At 40.4% G+C, this 18,820-nt stretch overlaps 2 protein-coding genes across 2 annotated transcripts; both read left to right on the forward strand.

Annotated features, from left to right (window-relative positions):
• Positions 1-6,826: 6,826 nt before the first annotated feature.
• On the forward strand, positions 6,827-8,811 carry LOC111663137 (rho-related GTP-binding protein RhoV-like). The gene is made up of 3 exons (XM_023417213.2): positions 6,827-7,831; positions 7,914-7,972; positions 8,058-8,811. Exons 1-3 carry the CDS (start codon positions 7,666-7,668, stop codon positions 8,505-8,507), a joined length of 675 nt encoding a protein of 224 aa, XP_023272981.2. The 5' UTR covers positions 6,827-7,665; the 3' UTR covers positions 8,508-8,811.
• A 658-nt stretch (positions 8,812-9,469) lies between these two features.
• LOC111663199 (zinc finger FYVE domain-containing protein 1-like) lies at positions 9,470-18,659 on the forward strand. The gene is made up of 11 exons (XM_023417301.2): positions 9,470-10,944; positions 11,056-11,560; positions 12,754-12,968; positions 13,101-13,207; positions 13,299-13,407; positions 13,540-13,637; positions 13,869-13,986; positions 14,128-14,298; positions 14,517-14,697; positions 14,811-14,924; positions 16,462-18,659. The coding sequence occupies exons 1-11, from the start codon at positions 10,435-10,437 to the stop codon at positions 16,692-16,694; spliced, it is 2,361 nt and encodes a 786-aa protein (XP_023273069.1). The 5' UTR covers positions 9,470-10,434; the 3' UTR covers positions 16,695-18,659.
• The last annotated feature ends 161 nt before the right edge of the window (positions 18,660-18,820 follow it).

Genomic DNA, 18,820 nt, shown 5'->3' on the forward strand with positions numbered 1-18,820 from the left:
ATTAGATTTTCACTTCTGTCTCACGTATAAATCAGTCAAGACAGTAAAGTGCAATCTCTCTGCTGAACTGCCTCGTTGGGAGGGAATGCAGGTAAGAGACACTAAGGGTATCGGTGCAGATACCGTCACACCCTGTGCCTGGAGGAACAGGTGAATGTTTTGATAAAAAACACACGCTGTGTTTGTATGGCAGACTGTGCCACAGATGATTGGGCAACTCACTAAAGATGTCTTTAACATGGTTGGCTTACTTAGTGAATGATGTTATCTACACTGTGGATGTCAACACATGCCAAAAATAAAATGGTTGCGCAATACCCCCCCCCCCAAAAAAAAGGTCACACCAGAAGAAGTCTGACACATTGGCAGCTGCTAAACATGAACAGTGAATTCTGGGGAACAGCAAGGACGTCATGAAACGATGGAAGTGGTAAAAACAGTGGTTTAAAACAGTGGTGTGGTGTAAATATTTCCTCGAATGAATGCGTTATACTTCCTAATTGTTTGGCTTCCCGCTAACCCCACTGCTGTATATGTAATAACAACAACAACAACAACAACCATAATAATAATAATAATAATAATAATAATAAATTATTTAAGTATCTGCTTTCTTTTGTTATAATGAGACCATAATATGTAGAAAAGTATTGAAGTGGTAAACTTTCCCTTTGCCACTAACTTTACTTGTACATTTAATGTAGGTGACAAAATACTGAAAATATAAAGCACCATTATTACACAATGTTTTGAAGGTTTTATGGGCATATATGTCAATTTCTTTGCTTATAAGTCTAACAAAGAAATATATATTATGTGTGTATGTCCAACATAGTGATGTTATTTATTTTTGGGATCATCTTGTCAAGACAAAGTACTGTCAAGAACAATCACAGATACAGAGTCTATGAAAATCAGCTGTATTTAACAGTTTGAAGCTGGAGTGGACTTAATGTCCACTGTCCTCAGTGGAATGAGGCTCTAAGTGGATGTAATGCAGATGAGAGATGAGGCTCCAGCCCCCCCTGTTGGCGGATACATGCTGTACTGGAAACAGCAAGCACAACTTGCTTAAAAGTTGAACTTTGATATGCTTAACCAAAACTTCACTCTGTAATAACACATCATACTTGGGCAATACAGATGGGGTGGCTGACTGGTATCATGCTTTATGATGAATGATGCATATGTCATCAGTATTCTCTCTACCTGACCCTGCTGGGACTTTCAAATCATAACAAGAAGACCTTGTGATTTATGAGTCCTTGTTGGACTTTCTTACCCAATGCTTGACTTTGACGTTTTGACTTTAAAGATGGCCCTGACATTATGACGACTCCAAGCTCTCAGGTACTATGACTCACTTTCTTAGCCTGAATCAAAAGGCCCTGGAGGTTTCCTGCCATTTTTCTCTGGAGTGTTTTCTCTCAAAGAACAGGAAAGGGAGCTCTGTTTCCCACACACTCACAGAGGTTCGATATCAATGCCATTTTTTCGACTGCAGCCCGCAGTCAAGCAGCTGCACAATCATTGTGACAGTCTCTGTGCTGCAAAACACTTAGCTAACAATGCTGCAGTTTTTAGAGGGAAACATATCTTTTGCTAGAGTATAATTATAACCCCACCGTAGCACATTCTAACACTAATAATAAGGTTTCATTTCATTCTATTCTGATGAAATTTACCAGAAGCTTATTTCATCTTCTAATCACTCCTTTTATCTGGAACTAATTGTTAAGTTTTGCTAAACTTGTGCAATGAAAAGGCATTTATTAAATGCAAAAGTAAAAAAAAAAAAAAAAAAAATCTCACCAATATGACGTTTGTTCCTGTTGCTTAAATGTTTACAAACATAAACAAGCTTCACACAACACTTCTTTTTTTTATTCCAGTGTGAGTCAAATGTTTCCTAATTGTGTAATAGCAAATAATGATGCTTTGTGTTTGTTTGGAAAGTTTTATCCCTTTGAAAAGATCATGTTCTCATGTTAATCAGCCAATTGCGACAGAGTTTCCTGTTTAAATAGATTCTAATCATGCTCTGCAAGAACATATGCTGCTGTGTGGATTGATGTGGAGCCAATTGAAACTAAAATAAAAAGAAAACACAGATGCTTCAAAGGCCAAAGGGTGAGATCCCTGTTGATATTGTTATCAGTTCCCTGTAATGCCTGGGATCAAACATTCAGACGCTGAGTTACTGATGTTTTTATTTGTATGTGAAATTATTATGATTTGTATAGCTCTGTAAGAAAAAAAATCTTCAGTTCTAAATCTCTTGTACTTTTCATGCAAATCATTAATTTAAACTATAAGGCTACGCTCAATTACTCATGACAAAACCTGTGCCGTCACACCTGACCCACTTGGAAACACTGAACATTAGGTTTTTCGTGATGTTTTGTAAATCTGTGACTGAACGACATTCTCTCTCACTAACATAGTCATCAGCTACGACTGGGAAACAACTTAAACAGCAGTTAGAGTATTATGAGGCTCATCACAGACATGCAGACATGTGTAGGCCTGGAACCAGGTGACGCTGTATTCAACATGGAAATCCGCACTGTAATTCCCAGTCTTGGGAAACACGTCACATAGGAAGTTTACTAACCATTTAATTTGCTGTGGAAATTTTTTTGCAAGGCACCTTATATATTTCCTAATAAAATTTTGTTTTATATTGATCTGCTAATTAGCTGCTCAGTTTAACATATACTATGATAATTATTATTTAATTTTTGTTAGAGGAAAGCTACATTTTGGGAAATACATTCTTGCTGGAAGCTAGAAGAGAGGACTGATACCGCTTTCATGTCTGTACAGTAAATATGAAGCTACAGCAAGCAGCCGGTTAGCTTAGCTTAACACGAAGACTGGAAACTGGAAAACAGCTAGCCTAGCCCTGTCCAAAGGTAACAAAAATACGAAAGCGACTTAAGATTATTCATTTACACGGTACTTCCTTCATTTTTTTGTTAAGAGCAACTTTAGTTTTTTTTTTAATTAGTATGCTTGACGGCGTTGAGTGACGTCATGAATAGCGTGGGCTCATGGGAATCGTTGTCTTCACCACCGTTACCGCAAGCTTCTCCCGTTTTGATTTCCTTCTGTGTCAGTCGTTCAGGACACGGACCCGGTGATTATAACCGTTAAAAACAATGACTTAGGCATTTTCACATTTAAAGTCAGTGTTTTGTACAGTGGACAAGAGAGTCAGGGAAGGGTTGCTACTAACCTTTATTCCTCAGATTGTTTCTCTGATAACTTCTGAACCAAACGTTCAGCAGGTTTTTACCGGCAGACGAATTAACCGCAGAGGTGTCCTCCACGAAGAACGGACCAGGGTATGACAGCCGGCAAATTAATAAAGCAGCTTCACTTACAAAAGTTACAGATTAGCAGATGTTCTTTGGCAGACACAGGGCAGGTTACTAGCAGCCGGGAACTGAGCTGTCTAACATTTGCCTGTTTTTCTTCTTCTTTTTTTTTTAGTAATAACTTAAGATCCAGACGTCCGATGACTAAAATCCTTCATCTGGTTAAAATATATAGTTGAAAACGACCAAGATGTTAAAAGTGTATATGGCTAAAAACTACTACTACAAAAGTCCATTTTGAGCATCTGGCAAGCAACCACAACTCTGACCCATGTACATAGTGGATATGATGTCATTGATTGGCGACAGAATGACATAGGCACTTTTTTTTTTTTGAGAATTGCAGGAAACATTTGGGATGTTGTATGTACACAACTCATAAAATATATAACCGGTCTAGTCATTTTAGATATTTTAATGTGGAAAAGTTCCACATTGTAACTTTAAATGTGTGTTAAATCAAATAATTTACAAATTATAATGTGCATATTCCCGTGGTCACCACCAAGCCGATCAATTGAGGGATTCTTGTCTGACAGTTTTGGAGCAAGTCTATACTGTGTATCTCACGTGGGACAGAGGACTGACCCCCTGTGATGCTCTCTGGAGGGTACAAGGGGGATTAGTCCACTGCTCCTGGACCCCTGCCAGGGTTTAATGGAGCAGTAGTAACTAAATTGACAGGGATGCTTGCTGGCCAACAAAAGCCCCAAAACACTCAGGCTTTACTTAAAAACTGGGACAGGCTGGTTTACCCTAAGCTGGTTCACATCCAAATGATACAATACTTGTTATGAAATTGATTCAGATTAACTGCAAATGCACTGATCCAACAAAAAAGGCAAGGAAGTATATCCGATCCGATCACAATGTATTCACAGTCAGAGTTTATGCTTTCCTGCAATAACTGTTGGCTACAATTCAAGAATGTGAACAACAGGGGTCGGCTAGGAGGTAGGGCAGAGGTGGGAGAGATCCACAGTGGTCTGGATTCCCATGAATCACTTTGTGAAGTGACCACAAGGTGCTAGAATTCGAGTTGACCTGGGAGGGGGGCTGTATCCTGTTGCCAATAAACTGGAGATATACACGGTATGACTCTCATGGCGAAACCCCACCACTCAAACCAGTGCTCTGGGTAATACTGTATAAGTAATATGAGGATAAATGGGAATTTAACTTTAACTTTAATACTGAAATAGCTCAACAACAACAACAACAACAATTGGATGGATTGCTATGAAATCTGTTGCAGACATTCACGCTCCACAGAAGATGAATTCGAAAGACTTTGGTGATCCCCTGACTTTTCCTCTACCACTAACATAAAGTTCACATTGTGGTTTTGATCGTTATCGGGTGTTTTTGTTTGGTAGCTTTTACTACTCCTAATACTACAGCCTCAGAGCTGTTAGCATGGTTGTAGATCCTTAGTGGTAGCATGCTGTGTTTTTGTAGGCGCTACAAGCGTCTGGAATGTGAAACTTGTTCAGGGAGTAATATTTAGTGGCTCAACATGCACATATGTTGAAATGTGGCTCATCAGTAAAGGGGTTAAAACTGCGTCCCAAGGGTTCAACACAAGGCTTCAAGTTAATCCATCACAGACTATGTTTTTTTTTTGTCTCATATTCTACCAAGCAGGTCAGAACCTTTGACATTGGGCTGCAAACATTGTCAAAGAGAGATTACATCGAATATATGTAAAGCAAGAGTTACACAGTGTCCCATCCGTGACCCTCAAGTAACACCTAGGAACTAAAGAAGGCGAGGGAAAGCATTTCCATTATGTGGGGTCTCAGTATGATGGAGGCACCCATCCCTATCTAATCCTCACCACTTAAGAGCCTAGGCAGTATCTACTTAAAGGCACATTATGCAGGAAATGTTATGCAAATGGCTTGTTTATCGCCTCATCTCTGTGTTGGCCACTTGTTTTGTGCCCCTGTCTATAACGTGCCATGCTGATCTCTGGCTTAGGGAGGAGCATAATCTTTTAACACCTATCTGGCAGATTTTTCTATTGTTGTTAGATTTGATATGTGACTGAAACTTCAGTCGGATCCTGCTGCTTACTTTGTAACAACCAGAGCGATGCTTGACGAGAAACATGAGGGGGTATTTGGCTGCATCTTATAGTTTATCTTTGTATAAAATTTTGGTCAGTCAGCATGAGCAGAATTTTTTTTGTGTGTGTGCTGTGTGTAGATTGGGGCCTCTCCTAAACTGCGCACCCTGAGAGACCCTTACTAAGCAGATTACCTCCATAAATCTGTGTCAGGATACATTTCTGCATGTCTAGTCATGCAAAATGAGAAAGAGCGTGAGAATGCAAACACAAAACATGTTTACAGTAACAGATACACATCCCTATCTTTAGTCACTGAGCTAGAGTTTAAGTCATCAGCGCGTTGCTGACATCTGCTGCACAAATTAAGGTACATGCAAACCTTGCAAACAGATTTGCATTCAGTTGCACAATGCCTGTATTTGCATTTGCAGCACTGAAGAGCAGCTTACTGGTTGATCTATGATGATAAAAGAAGCTGTTACAGGAAAAGAATCTTTGGATGTAGAGATATTTAAAGGCTGTTTCCTGTGTTTGACATTTACCTTGGATTAAGGAACCGCATTGTGACTCACAGCTGTCAGAGGTGTAGCATGGGAGTCGAGCTGGCAACACGATGTGTGTTTGGAAGGTGGGGTGGTTGGGAGGGGGTGGGGGGACCAGATGTTGTCGTCCTACTATGGGGAATAAACTCTATCACTCACACCGCAGGTGGTGGGAAAAAGGGGGAGAGAAAGGGAGAAGAGAACGAGTGAGTGAGAAACAACGGCAAACAGGAAGCAGGGACCTTACAACACAATGCTCGCACAGTTTCCTGCAGGCTCAGACAGATAAGGAACAACACTTTGTTTAAAGCTGTATTTTCACCCCCAAACATTTCCCGCTCTCTAAAACCACATCTTACAATGCTTGTGCAAATCTTTTGCTACAGCTGTGATATTGTGGAGCAGAAAATGTGGATTGTGAGTTCTTGAATTTGAGCATAAAATGAACAAAGCCTCCTCCTTAATGTCTCAAAATAATATGAGCAGGTGAGTTTTATAAAAGCAAAAATACCAACAGTAAGACAATGGTACTATTATTGCTATTATCGGTACTTCACAAGGGTAAGGGCCAGGCACAGAAATAGTGTGGTGATGGTCTGAAGGCTTGATCATAAGCAAATTTGACTATGTGCATCAACACCTGCACATGTCTTAACACCAATCATACATCCCGCAGTTGAGCAACAAAAACAGTTCCATAAAAAGAGGCAGGTGTTGTTGTTTTGGTCAAAACTGAATATTTTAATGCTGTTATTATTGCTATTATTACTGATTCTATTATTGTTGGTGCTAATAGTAGTAGTGCAGTGTAATCTGTAAAGTGAATGTTTATATTTCTGAACCCAGTCACCCTGGAAAAGACAGGATGAAACATGGCACATGAAGTTTCTGCTATAAAAATCAGCTGGTGACAGTCTAACAATGCCCCCCTCAGCTGTGCCCTTTGCCCTTTCACATGAGAGAGTAACGCTGCCTTCCAGTGCCTTCACAACACTGATTTTGTTCTTATGCAACCAAACGTGAAAGTTTAAGATTTCTGTAATGCAAAGTTACTGTGATATGATGTTTTTCACTCATCAATCAAAAACCTTAAAGAAGAAAATGCAAGAGGAAACTGAAGGCAGTGCCTGGATGAAGCACAAGATTGATACAAACATGCAGAGGAGGACGCTGGAGCAACACTTCCCTCTATTGACCAACATCTGTATTACACCCGTTATTGCATTAATTCAGTCCAATTGTACCAGCGTAGATAAGTTTTTTTTAAAGAAAACCACGTTATCACTTCTCATTTATGAGGGTTGGCCTTATTTATATGAAGTCATAAAGTTAAAATAGATAAAGTTAAATTTATATATTTAAAAACAAGAGTCTAAGTTGGTTGATCTATAAATAATAGTATCTATTCTTTTACAATACTGTACTGTTTTTAAGGTCAGATGAGCTGGCCTTTGCGAGTGGTCAGCCTTTCTTGGTGGGAGTGACTATGTAAATCTCCATCAAAGGGAAACAGTCAAAGAGCTGGGGGGTCACTCCTCTGATTGGGCGCCTTTGTTCTTTCAAATCGAGGTGTCCTCCAGCCCCTGGGGGAGCGAACATCTTTTACTGTAACACTGCACTCCTGCATGGATTCTCAAACTGCTGGGATAATGGAGTAATAATACAAGGAAAGATGGCGCAGGCCTGTCAGAGACATGATAAACCAAACAGACTGAGGGAAGAGCTGAGCTGCATGCTGGTTGGCGATGGAGCTGTGGGGAAGACCAGCATGATCATCAGCTACATCTTCAATGGATACAACAGCGAGTACAGACAAACAGCTTTTGATGTTTTCACTGGTGAGTAAAGGTTATTTTGTTTAAAGGTCAACAGTTGCTGTACTCTAAATAAAACTTATATTCATTTCTACTCGACTTCCAGGTATTGTTCATGTGAATGGCATCCCAACTCGAGTTAAACTGATCGATACAGCTGGTCAGGTAAATTTTCCGCACCACATTATGATTTCTTTCACAGACCAGTTTTAGTCCTCTGCTCCTCATCTCTCATCATTTGATCTGTCAGGAGGAGTTTGGCCACCTCCGCTCTCTGTGCTATGCCCATGTGGATGTCTTTGTCATCTGCTTCAGCCTGGTCAACCCTGTCTCCTTTGACAACATTACCTCCAAATGGATCCCTCAGATCCGTGCCGGCAACCCAACCTCTCCCATTGTTCTTGTTGGAACTCAATCAGACCTTCGCCACAATGTGGACGTCCTTATTCATCTGGATCAGCGACGCACCAAACCAGTTCACTTCAGCCGGGCCAGAAGGCTGGCACACAGGATCAGAGCTCATGACTATGTGGAGTGTTCAGCTCTAACACAACACAACCTCAAAGATGTGTTTGATTGTGCTGTGTCTGCTGCCATTAAGCACAAGCACACTGGCACTAAATCTAAAAAGCTCGGCCTGCTTAGACGTTTAAAGACGTTTTGTGATTGTGGATGGAGGAAAATCTTCAGATACATCTGATGTGGAATCAAAGAGTGGAGAGCTTGGTGGACACTGTTTTAAGTTTTTTTTTTTGACAAACTATGCATTTTTATTGAAACATCTCTCTGCAAAATGTGGATTGTGCACTTTAAGAACTGGACTTAAAGCCTGCGTTGACATCCATGCTTATCCTGTAAGAAATGTGATAATCAATGAATTAAGAAGGTTATATATTCTGCTCTTTTCCCCTTGCTGTTCTTGGTTTCATGTTTTGTGTGTTGCTGTTCATATTTTTGTGTGTGTGAGTAAAGGTTTTGTAATAAATGCACTACAGTGTAAGACATATTCCTGTTCTTTCTTTCAGTCATTGAAAATGGCATTAATGAATAAATCTAAAAGACTTCTGTAGATCCTGCAGTGGAAGATACTGTCAGTGAGGAAATGGAGGGAAAACACAAAGTGCCATTTGGGACAAATGGTCACCTGCTGATACTTTGAAGTGCTACTTTACAAGACAAAAGCCATTTAAATCCGTCCTCTGTTTGAAAGCTTACTGTATGTTGAGGCATGTTTCCAACAATTAGGCAACTTTTAAAATACCCACCCTTGTGGAATTTTCTTAGATACAATGATGATCAAGATTTTAAATTCATTAAAATTTACTGAACACTTTGTCCAACACTTACTCAAACGATGAGAGCTATTTGATTTTGTTAATTTTCTCAGAGATCATTTCCTTAGTTTTATATCATCAGTATTATCATATGAACTTTTATACCACAGAACATTAGAAAAACAAACAAAGAAATAACCGAGTATAAGAAGTTAATATAATATGATATAATATAACGTAATAATAGATTGGCAACTGCACAGAACACAAACAGGACGGCCTGTCTCGTAGAACTACGTTTCCCATCATGCAACCGCACTTTCACCATCCTCTGACCCTGTGACTGAAAATACTCTGATCAGCTGATCTGACCTGGCAACAAAATAACGTAGCTAGAGAAGAAATCTGCCAGGGAGGGGACTGAAGAACAAAACAATGACACTGCTCGGAAGGATTCAAACAGAGTAACACTTTTAAAAGACTTTTTAAACGTAATCGCGCGGATTTATCTCCCGTTTTAAAGTAAAAGAGTCCGCGGATATCTCAGCTTTTGACATCGACTGGCTGTTGTTTTTGTTGATATGTTGTTACAGCTCAGTTGACAGACCGGAGGCTAGCTGCTTGTTTGGACGGCTATGAACTGTTAGGGTTTGGTGGCTCTATAATTACAGCTTTTCTTTGGAAAAAGTTAAAGCAGTCCGACGAAACTAGCTAGCTGTAAGCTAAGTATTTATGTTTGCATGCCAAATAGTCTGCCGAGTTTGCTAGCGAGCTATTGAGGGTCAGTTTGCTAGCTAGCCTGTTGTTAGCATCAACATTTGTACATTCATCTTTTCAGGGAGAGTTCATTGTCTTGGTCGGTACACGCTACCTTTACAGGTTTCTGTGTTATTTTATAGTTTTATTCGCTTACTTATTTTATGTTATGCTGCAGCAATTTGCTAACTTCAATGCACGAACACGTTAAGTGTTAGTAGTAAAAAGATATCAGCTGCAATTCAAGGAGACGACTGTTCCTATTTCATTGCGTCACTGTTAGTTGCACTAAATTACATTAATAAAGCTGTTTATAAGTGTTTAAAATTCATCAAGTTATTTTTAATGCGAAATCTAATTTGATTAATTGTATGTATTGTTGTTGAGACTTCGTTGTTAAAGTCAGTGAATCACCAGGCCTATTAACATGCAGCTGTTATAAGTTGATTTAGTCCCTGTACTTGGTCATTTCAGCTTAGTTAAGTATTACCATATGTTGTGCATTTTTCATTAACTGCTATTGGAAATAGCTGGTGCTGTTGTCAAAGCTGTACCAATAAGCATTGCTCAGTATTCAAGTTGACCTTGTAGGAAACGATGAGTGGGCATGGCTCATCTTCAGAAAAGGGAGTTAATACAAGTCTAATATGTCAAGAAAGTTATGCCTGTGGTGGCTCTGAGGAGGCTGCATTTGAATGTGATGAATGCAAAAGCCTGCAATGTGTTCGTTGTGAGTTTGAGCTCCACAGTCAGGAGCATTTGAAGAGCCATGAACGGCTTCAGATAGGTCCGGGACATGTCCCTTACTGTGACAACTGTAAAGGAGGTAATGGAGACAATGGCAAACGCCATAGATCCGTGGTCCGCTGTCAGAACTGCAAAGTTAACTTGTGCCAAGACTGTCAGAAGCGTACTCACAGTGGAGGCAACAAGAAGAAACACCAGCTCACATCTTATCCTCCACCACCCAAACGTGCAGAGGTCAACTCTGTCCAGACACCTGTTCAGCCAGCTGTTCAAATCGCCGATGACATCAAATCTCAGAGAGCAAAACTTCTGGAGAAGGTTTCCAGTTTTCTCTTGGTTGATGAGAATGAGGAAATGCAGGTGAGGAACAGAATCAAATATCAAAATGTCTCATCTCTTTGTGTACACTTGTACATTTAAAAAAAAACATTTTAAGTAACTTATTTCCACCTCTCTCTTGTTCTTTCAAAGATAAAAGATGAAGCTTTGTTTATGAAGAGCCTGAACTGCGACCCCGACCAGCTGCTGAAGGTGGTGTCCATCTTTGGTAACACAGGAGAGGGCAAATCTCACACCCTCAACCACACATTCTTTATGGGGAGAGAAGTGTTCAAGACTTCTCCCACACAAGAATCGTGTACAGTGGGTGTGTGGGCGGCATTTGACCCCATCCATAAAGTAGTGGTCATTGATACGGAGGGGTTGCTTGGAAACAGTTCCAAACAAGGCCAGAGAACCCGTCTGTTGCTCAAGGTACTCGCCATCTCTGACCTCATCATTTATCGCACCCATGCTGACCGTCTTCATGATGACCTCTTCAAGTTCCTTGGGGACGCCTCAGACGCCTACTTGAAGCATTTCACCAAGGAGTTGAAGGCCACGACGGCCCGCTGTGGCCTGGATGTCCCACTGTCCACCCTGGGCCCTGCGGTGGTTATCTTCCATGAAACAGTTCACACTAAGTTGCTTGGCTCAGGTAAAATATCTCACCACTTCTATTCTAAGAAATATAATTACTTCATCTGTTACACATGTATTAGACAAGTTAGACCAGCACATTGTGACTGTATCGCCATAAATGTAGGCCTGCATCACTGTAAAGCATGAGAGGCGGTCTCTTTAAAGTAAACAAAAGCATAAACACAGCGGATAGTTACAGGTTTAGCAAATAGCTTGCAGTGTTTCTCTGTCTTTCATCACTGGAGGTAGCAATCGGCATTCCAACTTTTTAAGAAATGTGTAAACACTGCTCCTTGAACTAAACCGAAAGCCATGTCAGTGAAGTCAGAAATGACACATACTTACAACTGTAGTTACACACTTGAATGATAATACCAGGTTTTCTGTGTTTTAGTCCATTTGCTACAACTACAAAACATGCGATTTTAAAAGTTTTTTTTAAATAACTTCCATGCAGCTACTGGGTTTTATTCAGTTTGGAGTGATATGAAAATCAACTTGCAGCGACTTGCAGTTTGCTTCAGTTAGGGAAATCCCCCATAGTGAGCATTTTATTTATTTAGCTACCCTATGTATTTAGCCAGGAATGTCCCATTGAGATACAGGATGTCTTCTTCTAGGGAGTCCTGGCAAGATGGCATCACAAGCAGTTTCACATTGAAAAAAACAACAACAACAATTTCACATTAAAACACACACAATACATAAAAGCAACATAAGAGAAATAGCAAAAGAAGAAAGGCATACAAGCCATACTATCAGCATCATACCTGCCTATATGTTATTGCTGAAAGGTCTAAATACAGGTTATTGTAAGAACTCTGCTCCATTTCCATTCAGCAATAAAATAACTGACAAATAAAAAAATAAAAAAAGCCTGATGTTCACTGATGTGCATTACCACACTCAAGTAGGTTGCAAGAAAAGAATCACTGCTTATGAGGGAGAAAAGTGCATTCAAAACATGGTATGTTTTGGTGTATAAAGCACACATGAAGTGTGCTAAAACATGATAGAAAACTGGCATGAGCCTTATAGACTTCAGACAACAAATGTAATGAGCTACATGTGATTTTTTTAACTGATGGCTACAACTTTCTCAACATGTTGATATTTCAGGAATGCAGTGTTTTTCTCCCTTATACCAAAATGGGTACAGGTAGAATATCTGCAGTAATAAACACCCTCTCCATCTTTGTGTTGTTTTAGATAAGTCATCCGAGTCGGTAGATCGGCTGCTGTTGGAGCGCTTCCGGAAGCTTTCCCGTTTTCCAGAGGCCTTCAGCTCTGTCCAGTACTGGGGCACTCAGACTCTCAGCCCACCTACCGACTTCCGTGGCCTGCAGAATAAACTGGAGCAGCTCCTGGATAACAACGCCACCCGTTCTCCACGCACGCCTGTGGTCATCTTCAAAGCCCTGCAGGTAGGGCTGGATAAAGTCTACTGGCCTCCAGCTTGCTTTTAACTCGTTTGTGGTTATTTTTGCCTGTTGTTGCAAATCAAAAACTGTAAGTTTGTACATTTTCTGTTATTATCTGCTGATTCCGTCCTGCAGGCACTGAGTGAGCGCTTCAATGGGGAGATTACAGGTGAGCTGGTAGCTCACAGCTGCTTCTTTCCAGATGAGTACTTCACCTGCTCCAGCCTTTGCCTCAGTTGTGGGTCAGTAACTCTAGCCTTCTTTATCCATTCTCATCTAACCTTCATTCTCTTGCTGTTTTTAGTTGTTTTTACATTATAACTTCTGCTCTAGGTCTGGCTGCAAGAACAGCATGAACCACTTGGGAGAAGGAGTGTGCCATGAAGCGAAGCATCGCTGTCGTTACTCCGCTCAGTACGATAATCGCATTTACACTTGTAAGGTAAGAACAATAGCTCACCTGTATCACTAAGTTAGACCTGGGCTGTCTCTCTATACCATTGACTTTGTAATTACTCTTGTTCCCTGACTAATGAACCTGCTGTTAAAATCATTGTGTGGTGCATCACCTCAGGCTTGCTATGAAGGTGGAAAGGAAGTGATAGTTGTCCCCAAGACCTCAGCTTCCTCAGACTCTCCATGGATGGGCCTTGCCAAATACGCTTGGTCTGGGTGAGTAGCAGGGGAATGACCTGCAGGGTCACATGTAACTAGGGTTAGGTTAGGCTTATGTTACATTTCCAGAGCCCAATTTTAGCACCGGTGTTCCAGACTCTGAACTAAAATCAAATTTTTCTGTTCACACTAACCTACATGTACCACAGCAAATCATACCTTAAACGCACGTAGTAACATTTTCACATATTTTGACAGAGTTGTACATTTGTGTGTGTGTATGTTCAGGTATGTTATTGAATGTCCCAGTTGTGGAGTGATCTATCGGAGCCGTCAGTACTGGTACGGGAACCAGGACCCTGTGGATACAGTTGTCCGCACCGAGATCCAGCATGTATGGCCAGGGGTAAGAGGAACAAGCTATTTCATTTATTTAACCAACATTGAATGTATTTCCTTAATTATCCATAATCATACAGGTTCAGAAATACACATATTGATAACCATCATTTACTGATGTAGAAAAAAACCTGTCTTCTATTTGCAGTCGGATGGCTTTTTAAAGGACAATAGCAATGCAGCACAGCGCCTTCTAGATGGAGTCAACCTAGTGGCCCAGTCTGTGTCAGAGCTCAGTGTCAAGCCTGCCAAGGTTGTCACCTCTTGGCTGACAGATCAGATCGCCCCAGCCTACTGGAAACCCAACTCCCTCATCTTGGTGAGTGACACTCAGCCCCACCCTCTGCCACCCGCCACCAACAGCCAAGTCAACACTTTAGTGTCCAGGGGGATGTTTACTGTCTGGTGTTCTGTGCCTGTTACACATGTCTATGTTTGCAGGTCACAAGATAAAACTTGGATGGACTCGGATTGCATCCTCCTCCCTCTAGCTCTTGGTCAATAACAGTGTCTGTTGTTATTTTTCTCCTGTGTAAGGTGTGCCATAAGTGTCATGCAGTCTTCCAGGACAACGACACCAAGCATCACTGCCGTGCCTGTGGGGAGGGTTTCTGCGATGGCTGCTCTTCCAAAGCTGCACCCGTCCCTGAGAGAGGCTGGGGTCTTGGCCCTGTCAGAGTCTGTGACGTCTGCTTCGAGCAGAGAGCCTCATATGCAGGTACACACTCCCTCAATAATGTCAAATGTCCCCTGTTTTTCGTCATCTGTGTGTTATGAAGCCGTTGATGTTGGGTGTTCTGTGACTTGAGCAAAGACATTTTCTTTGTACAGAGCTGCTTGAAGCAGAGCTTGAAGAGGAAGAAGGTGGAACCCTGGCCAGGAAGGTTGGAGAGGCAGTCACCAACACCATAGGGGTTGTGGTGACTGCTATTGACATCCCACTTGGTGAGTGTTGCACAAAACAAACCTAAAGAGGAATGTTATGTAACCAGGGTAAATGACCCAGTAAATGTGAGTGTATGGATACAATGCCCTCTGGTGGTAGAGGTGTATCATACTTATGTACAGCAAGAAAGAGAAGCAATGAGGTCTTGTTTCTAGTTTGAGCTCTCCAAGATGTTATGCAGGAGCCGGCAAAGCCCTCCTTATAAGGAATATGGGATGACCTAATAACCTAGTTGTAACAGAACCTGTCCATTACCAAAAAGTTCACAGGTTTCTTTTAACTCATTGTAAAACATGCAAATGTCATAGATCAAAGAAACAATTGATATGACTAATGTGTTGAAAAAATACTCTCAGACAAATGACATTGAAATAATCAGGTTTTGTCTGTTTCATTAAGCAGGGGTTCAAATGCAAAATTTGCATTTGCCTTTAATGTGTTATTCTTGCCAGCTAAATGTTTACAGGCCATTTCCATTTCATTTTATGAGGCTTCCAGCTATAAATTACCTTTGCTATTTAACTTCTAAACATCAATGACATTGACGCTTAGAAGTTGCTTACATGACACATCTCAGTGACTGCTCAGTATTGCTCACTTCCATACTCTGCACTAACATCATGAATGTACTTTGGTCCTGTGTTTATGAAAATAACATTTTTATAACAACTAATATGAGACGCTTCTGTAAAGATGATCCAAAAACAATTACTACTATGTGCATTGATCAATAGGTTTTTGATAACCTGATATCCTGCTGAAAACTTCTATATACTCAACACCATCCCAAAAATACCCCAGAGCAAGGTCTGCTCCAATCACAACAAAATTAGCCTTCTTATTTACAAATCCAAATCTTGTTTTTGTGTTTCCATGGTAACTGGATCCAAGACAGCTAAGGATTTCATTTTACCTGGAGTTTCAGTGCATTTCAGATAGTAGTGAGGAGTAGGCAGCATGAATAAAGCTAAAATAAAGCATTGATAACTGAGATTTGAAAGTGTTTTAATATCAACAGTATAGGCAGAAGTTATATAATACTTGACTGATACAAGTAAAATATTTTAACTACTGTGTGAATACAAATGAATGGAGGTACTGCAGAGTAAAACTAAGTGTAATGGAAGTGGCACATCAAGTGTATGCGCCTCTAAATTAAAGGAATAGTTTGTCATTTTGAGAAATACAAGTTTCACAGAGGTTTATGTCGTTGCCAGGCAACCGGCGGAGACTCCAGGAATGAAACAGATTTAAACATGACATGACATTTAGATATGACATGCTAATTAGTGAGCTTTGGAGGCACTAGAACGCAGGATGTATTACGTTTGGACAGAGCCAGGCTAGCTGTTTCCCGCTGTTTCCAGTCTCAATGCTAAGCTAAGCTAACAGACGTAACTGTGATATTGATTTTTTGTCCACACTATAAAGTTGACTTAAATGACTACAGTGTGTGTAGTAAATGTAAAACACAAACTGTTACCTTACACCACAAACAATAAGTGTTTGTATTTATTTGTGTTGTGTTCCCTGTAGGCCTAGTGAAAGATGCAGCCCGTCCTGCCTACTGGGTGCCTGACCAGGACATCCTGTCCTGCCACAACTGCCAGCGCGAGTTCACTGCCAAACTGTCCAAGCATCACTGCCGTGCCTGTGGCCAAGGAGTGTGTGACGACTGCTCCCCAGAGCGTCGGCCGGTTCCTTCACGGGGCTGGGACCACCCCGTGCGCGTGTGCACCAGCTGCAACCAGAAACCTGGAGAACTTTAACAGGGACGGCCTTCCTTCCTCAGAGCACCGGAGAGAACCACTCACTCACTCAGCTCGCAGTCTGTCACTGCTTTACCTCCGTTACTCCAATGGTTCTGTCTTGTATCTGTGGCAAGGAAGTTTTTAGGCATATATATATATATATATATAGGACATTTAGCAGATTTGGGATTTCTGAGTTCCTGTGGCCTTTGTAGAACAGCCAGAACATGTTAGTTACTTGACTGAGTGTGAAACCTGCATTTCCACTCTGATTATTCACAGAGTGAATATTTTGATTCTTATCGACACAAATCCCTGATTTTACGTTAAATAAGGCTGTTCAGCTATTTTTCTACTATCAGAAAATATTAAAAAAATAATTTAAAAAATATTAGATAGTTGAGAACCCCATGCGGTTGGTGTGATTAGTGTCCAGCAATTCTTATTATTGAGCATTGTTTTTCTGATGTAGTACGTGTAATGGCAAGGGGATATTTTACATCCATGCAGGTATAACTGCAGGCTCCATTGCATGCTGTATTGCAACATTTTAGTTTTTGCACTAAACCTTTTTCAGCTGTTATAGGCTGTTGCTTACGATGGCCAAAACCCAGATATCCAGTCTGTCCCAGACTGAGCTGAAATCTAGGGTTCTAGAGTGTGGATATCTGGTGTGCCAAAAATCATTCAGGTCACTGTATCTGTGCTGGTATAATGTTTATATTTTATCATGTACTTTGTGGTTGTATGAAGACATAGAACTATGTTAGAGGAGTGTACATTTGAAATGTTGAAAATTATTTATGTATTGAAGAAAAAAAAAATTACTTATTAGCACTCTGGCATGCATGACAGTCTGAGCGATTCATGGCCTTTTACTTGTTCAGAGGACGGTCTCTGAATAAACCTCACTATTTCTTTTACCAAGCGTGTATACATGCTATGAAATGTAGGTATTTAATGTTCAAATTTGTTTTCTTGACACCTTGATTTTAATTGTTTTTTAAATATTTACAGTTGATGTTTGCTAGGGTGTATGTATATTGTTCTGCAGAACTGAGTAATATCCACATTTGTCTTCAAACCAGTTTTACATGTTACATTCACGCCTCCAAGTCTGACAGGATAAGAACTCCTTGTTCAGCTCATCACAGCTAGTTTGTCTGTTATTTTAGATCTGTTATTGAAAGATATTGTATATTTTCTTTTTCTGTTTTTTGTTTGACATTAGTTACTGTGTAGATATTTATGTACTTTGTAGTGACCGTATCTGAACCACCCTTTCTCGCCATAGTTTTTTTTTTTTTTTGTCTTTCAGCATTACACAGAAAAACACATGCTCAAATGTGGCAATGATGAGATATTGAACCATATTTAGTGACTGAGAGCTTTAACTTGTCTTGCATCATTACTTTTTTGTTATTGAGTAATGAGACTGTTACGTGTGGATATGATACAAAGCACAAGGTGATGCCTTTAACACATATGCTTGTATTTTATTGTTAAAAATGAGAAAAAAAAGGGTTGTCGATTGTAAGCTTTGTAGATAAAGTTAATTCTCCCTTTGCTCCTTACGTGGAACTTTTTGGTTCTGATGTCTGATGAGAAGATGTTGTGTCTGCCTTGTCTCAAAATAGATTTATCTGTCTGAATGTTGCATCACACACACCTTCCTCTGAGATTCTAATATTGCACAGGATAGAATAGGAAATACATCATGTCAGATCACTTGTACTGGACTTCATTCCCATGCAAATGTGTGCAGTCTGTTGCTTCAGATATCCTTTGTGGTGTCTAGTCTTCGACTAGGTTGGGTGCTACTATGAACACTCACCTACACACTACAAATCAAGCAGGAATGATCAATGCATTTTAAAATGTTGGAAACTAACTTGAAACAGTGATGTGTGTGGATACTTGCTGAATTGGTGGAAGATTTGCATACGATTAAAGTTGTATCAGCTCCCGTCTGTCAAAACATAATCTGAAATTGCCTCCATGTCTTTAGTGTGTGTGTGTGTGTTTGTGTTTTAAATCTCCCTGTGTCATACCACTTACTGTACTGTATGTGGGAGGAATAGATCGTGTGCACGCCTGTGCATTATGAGCTCTGCTTCCTCTCTTCTCCAACACTTCAGCCCCGG

The sequence above is a fragment of the Seriola lalandi genome, unplaced genomic scaffold (assembly GCF_002814215.2).
Source record: "Seriola lalandi dorsalis isolate HSWRI2012SDOR001 ecotype SW California unplaced genomic scaffold, Sedor1 jcf7180002054573, whole genome shotgun sequence".
NCBI lineage: Eukaryota > Metazoa > Chordata > Actinopteri > Carangiformes > Carangidae > Seriola > Seriola lalandi.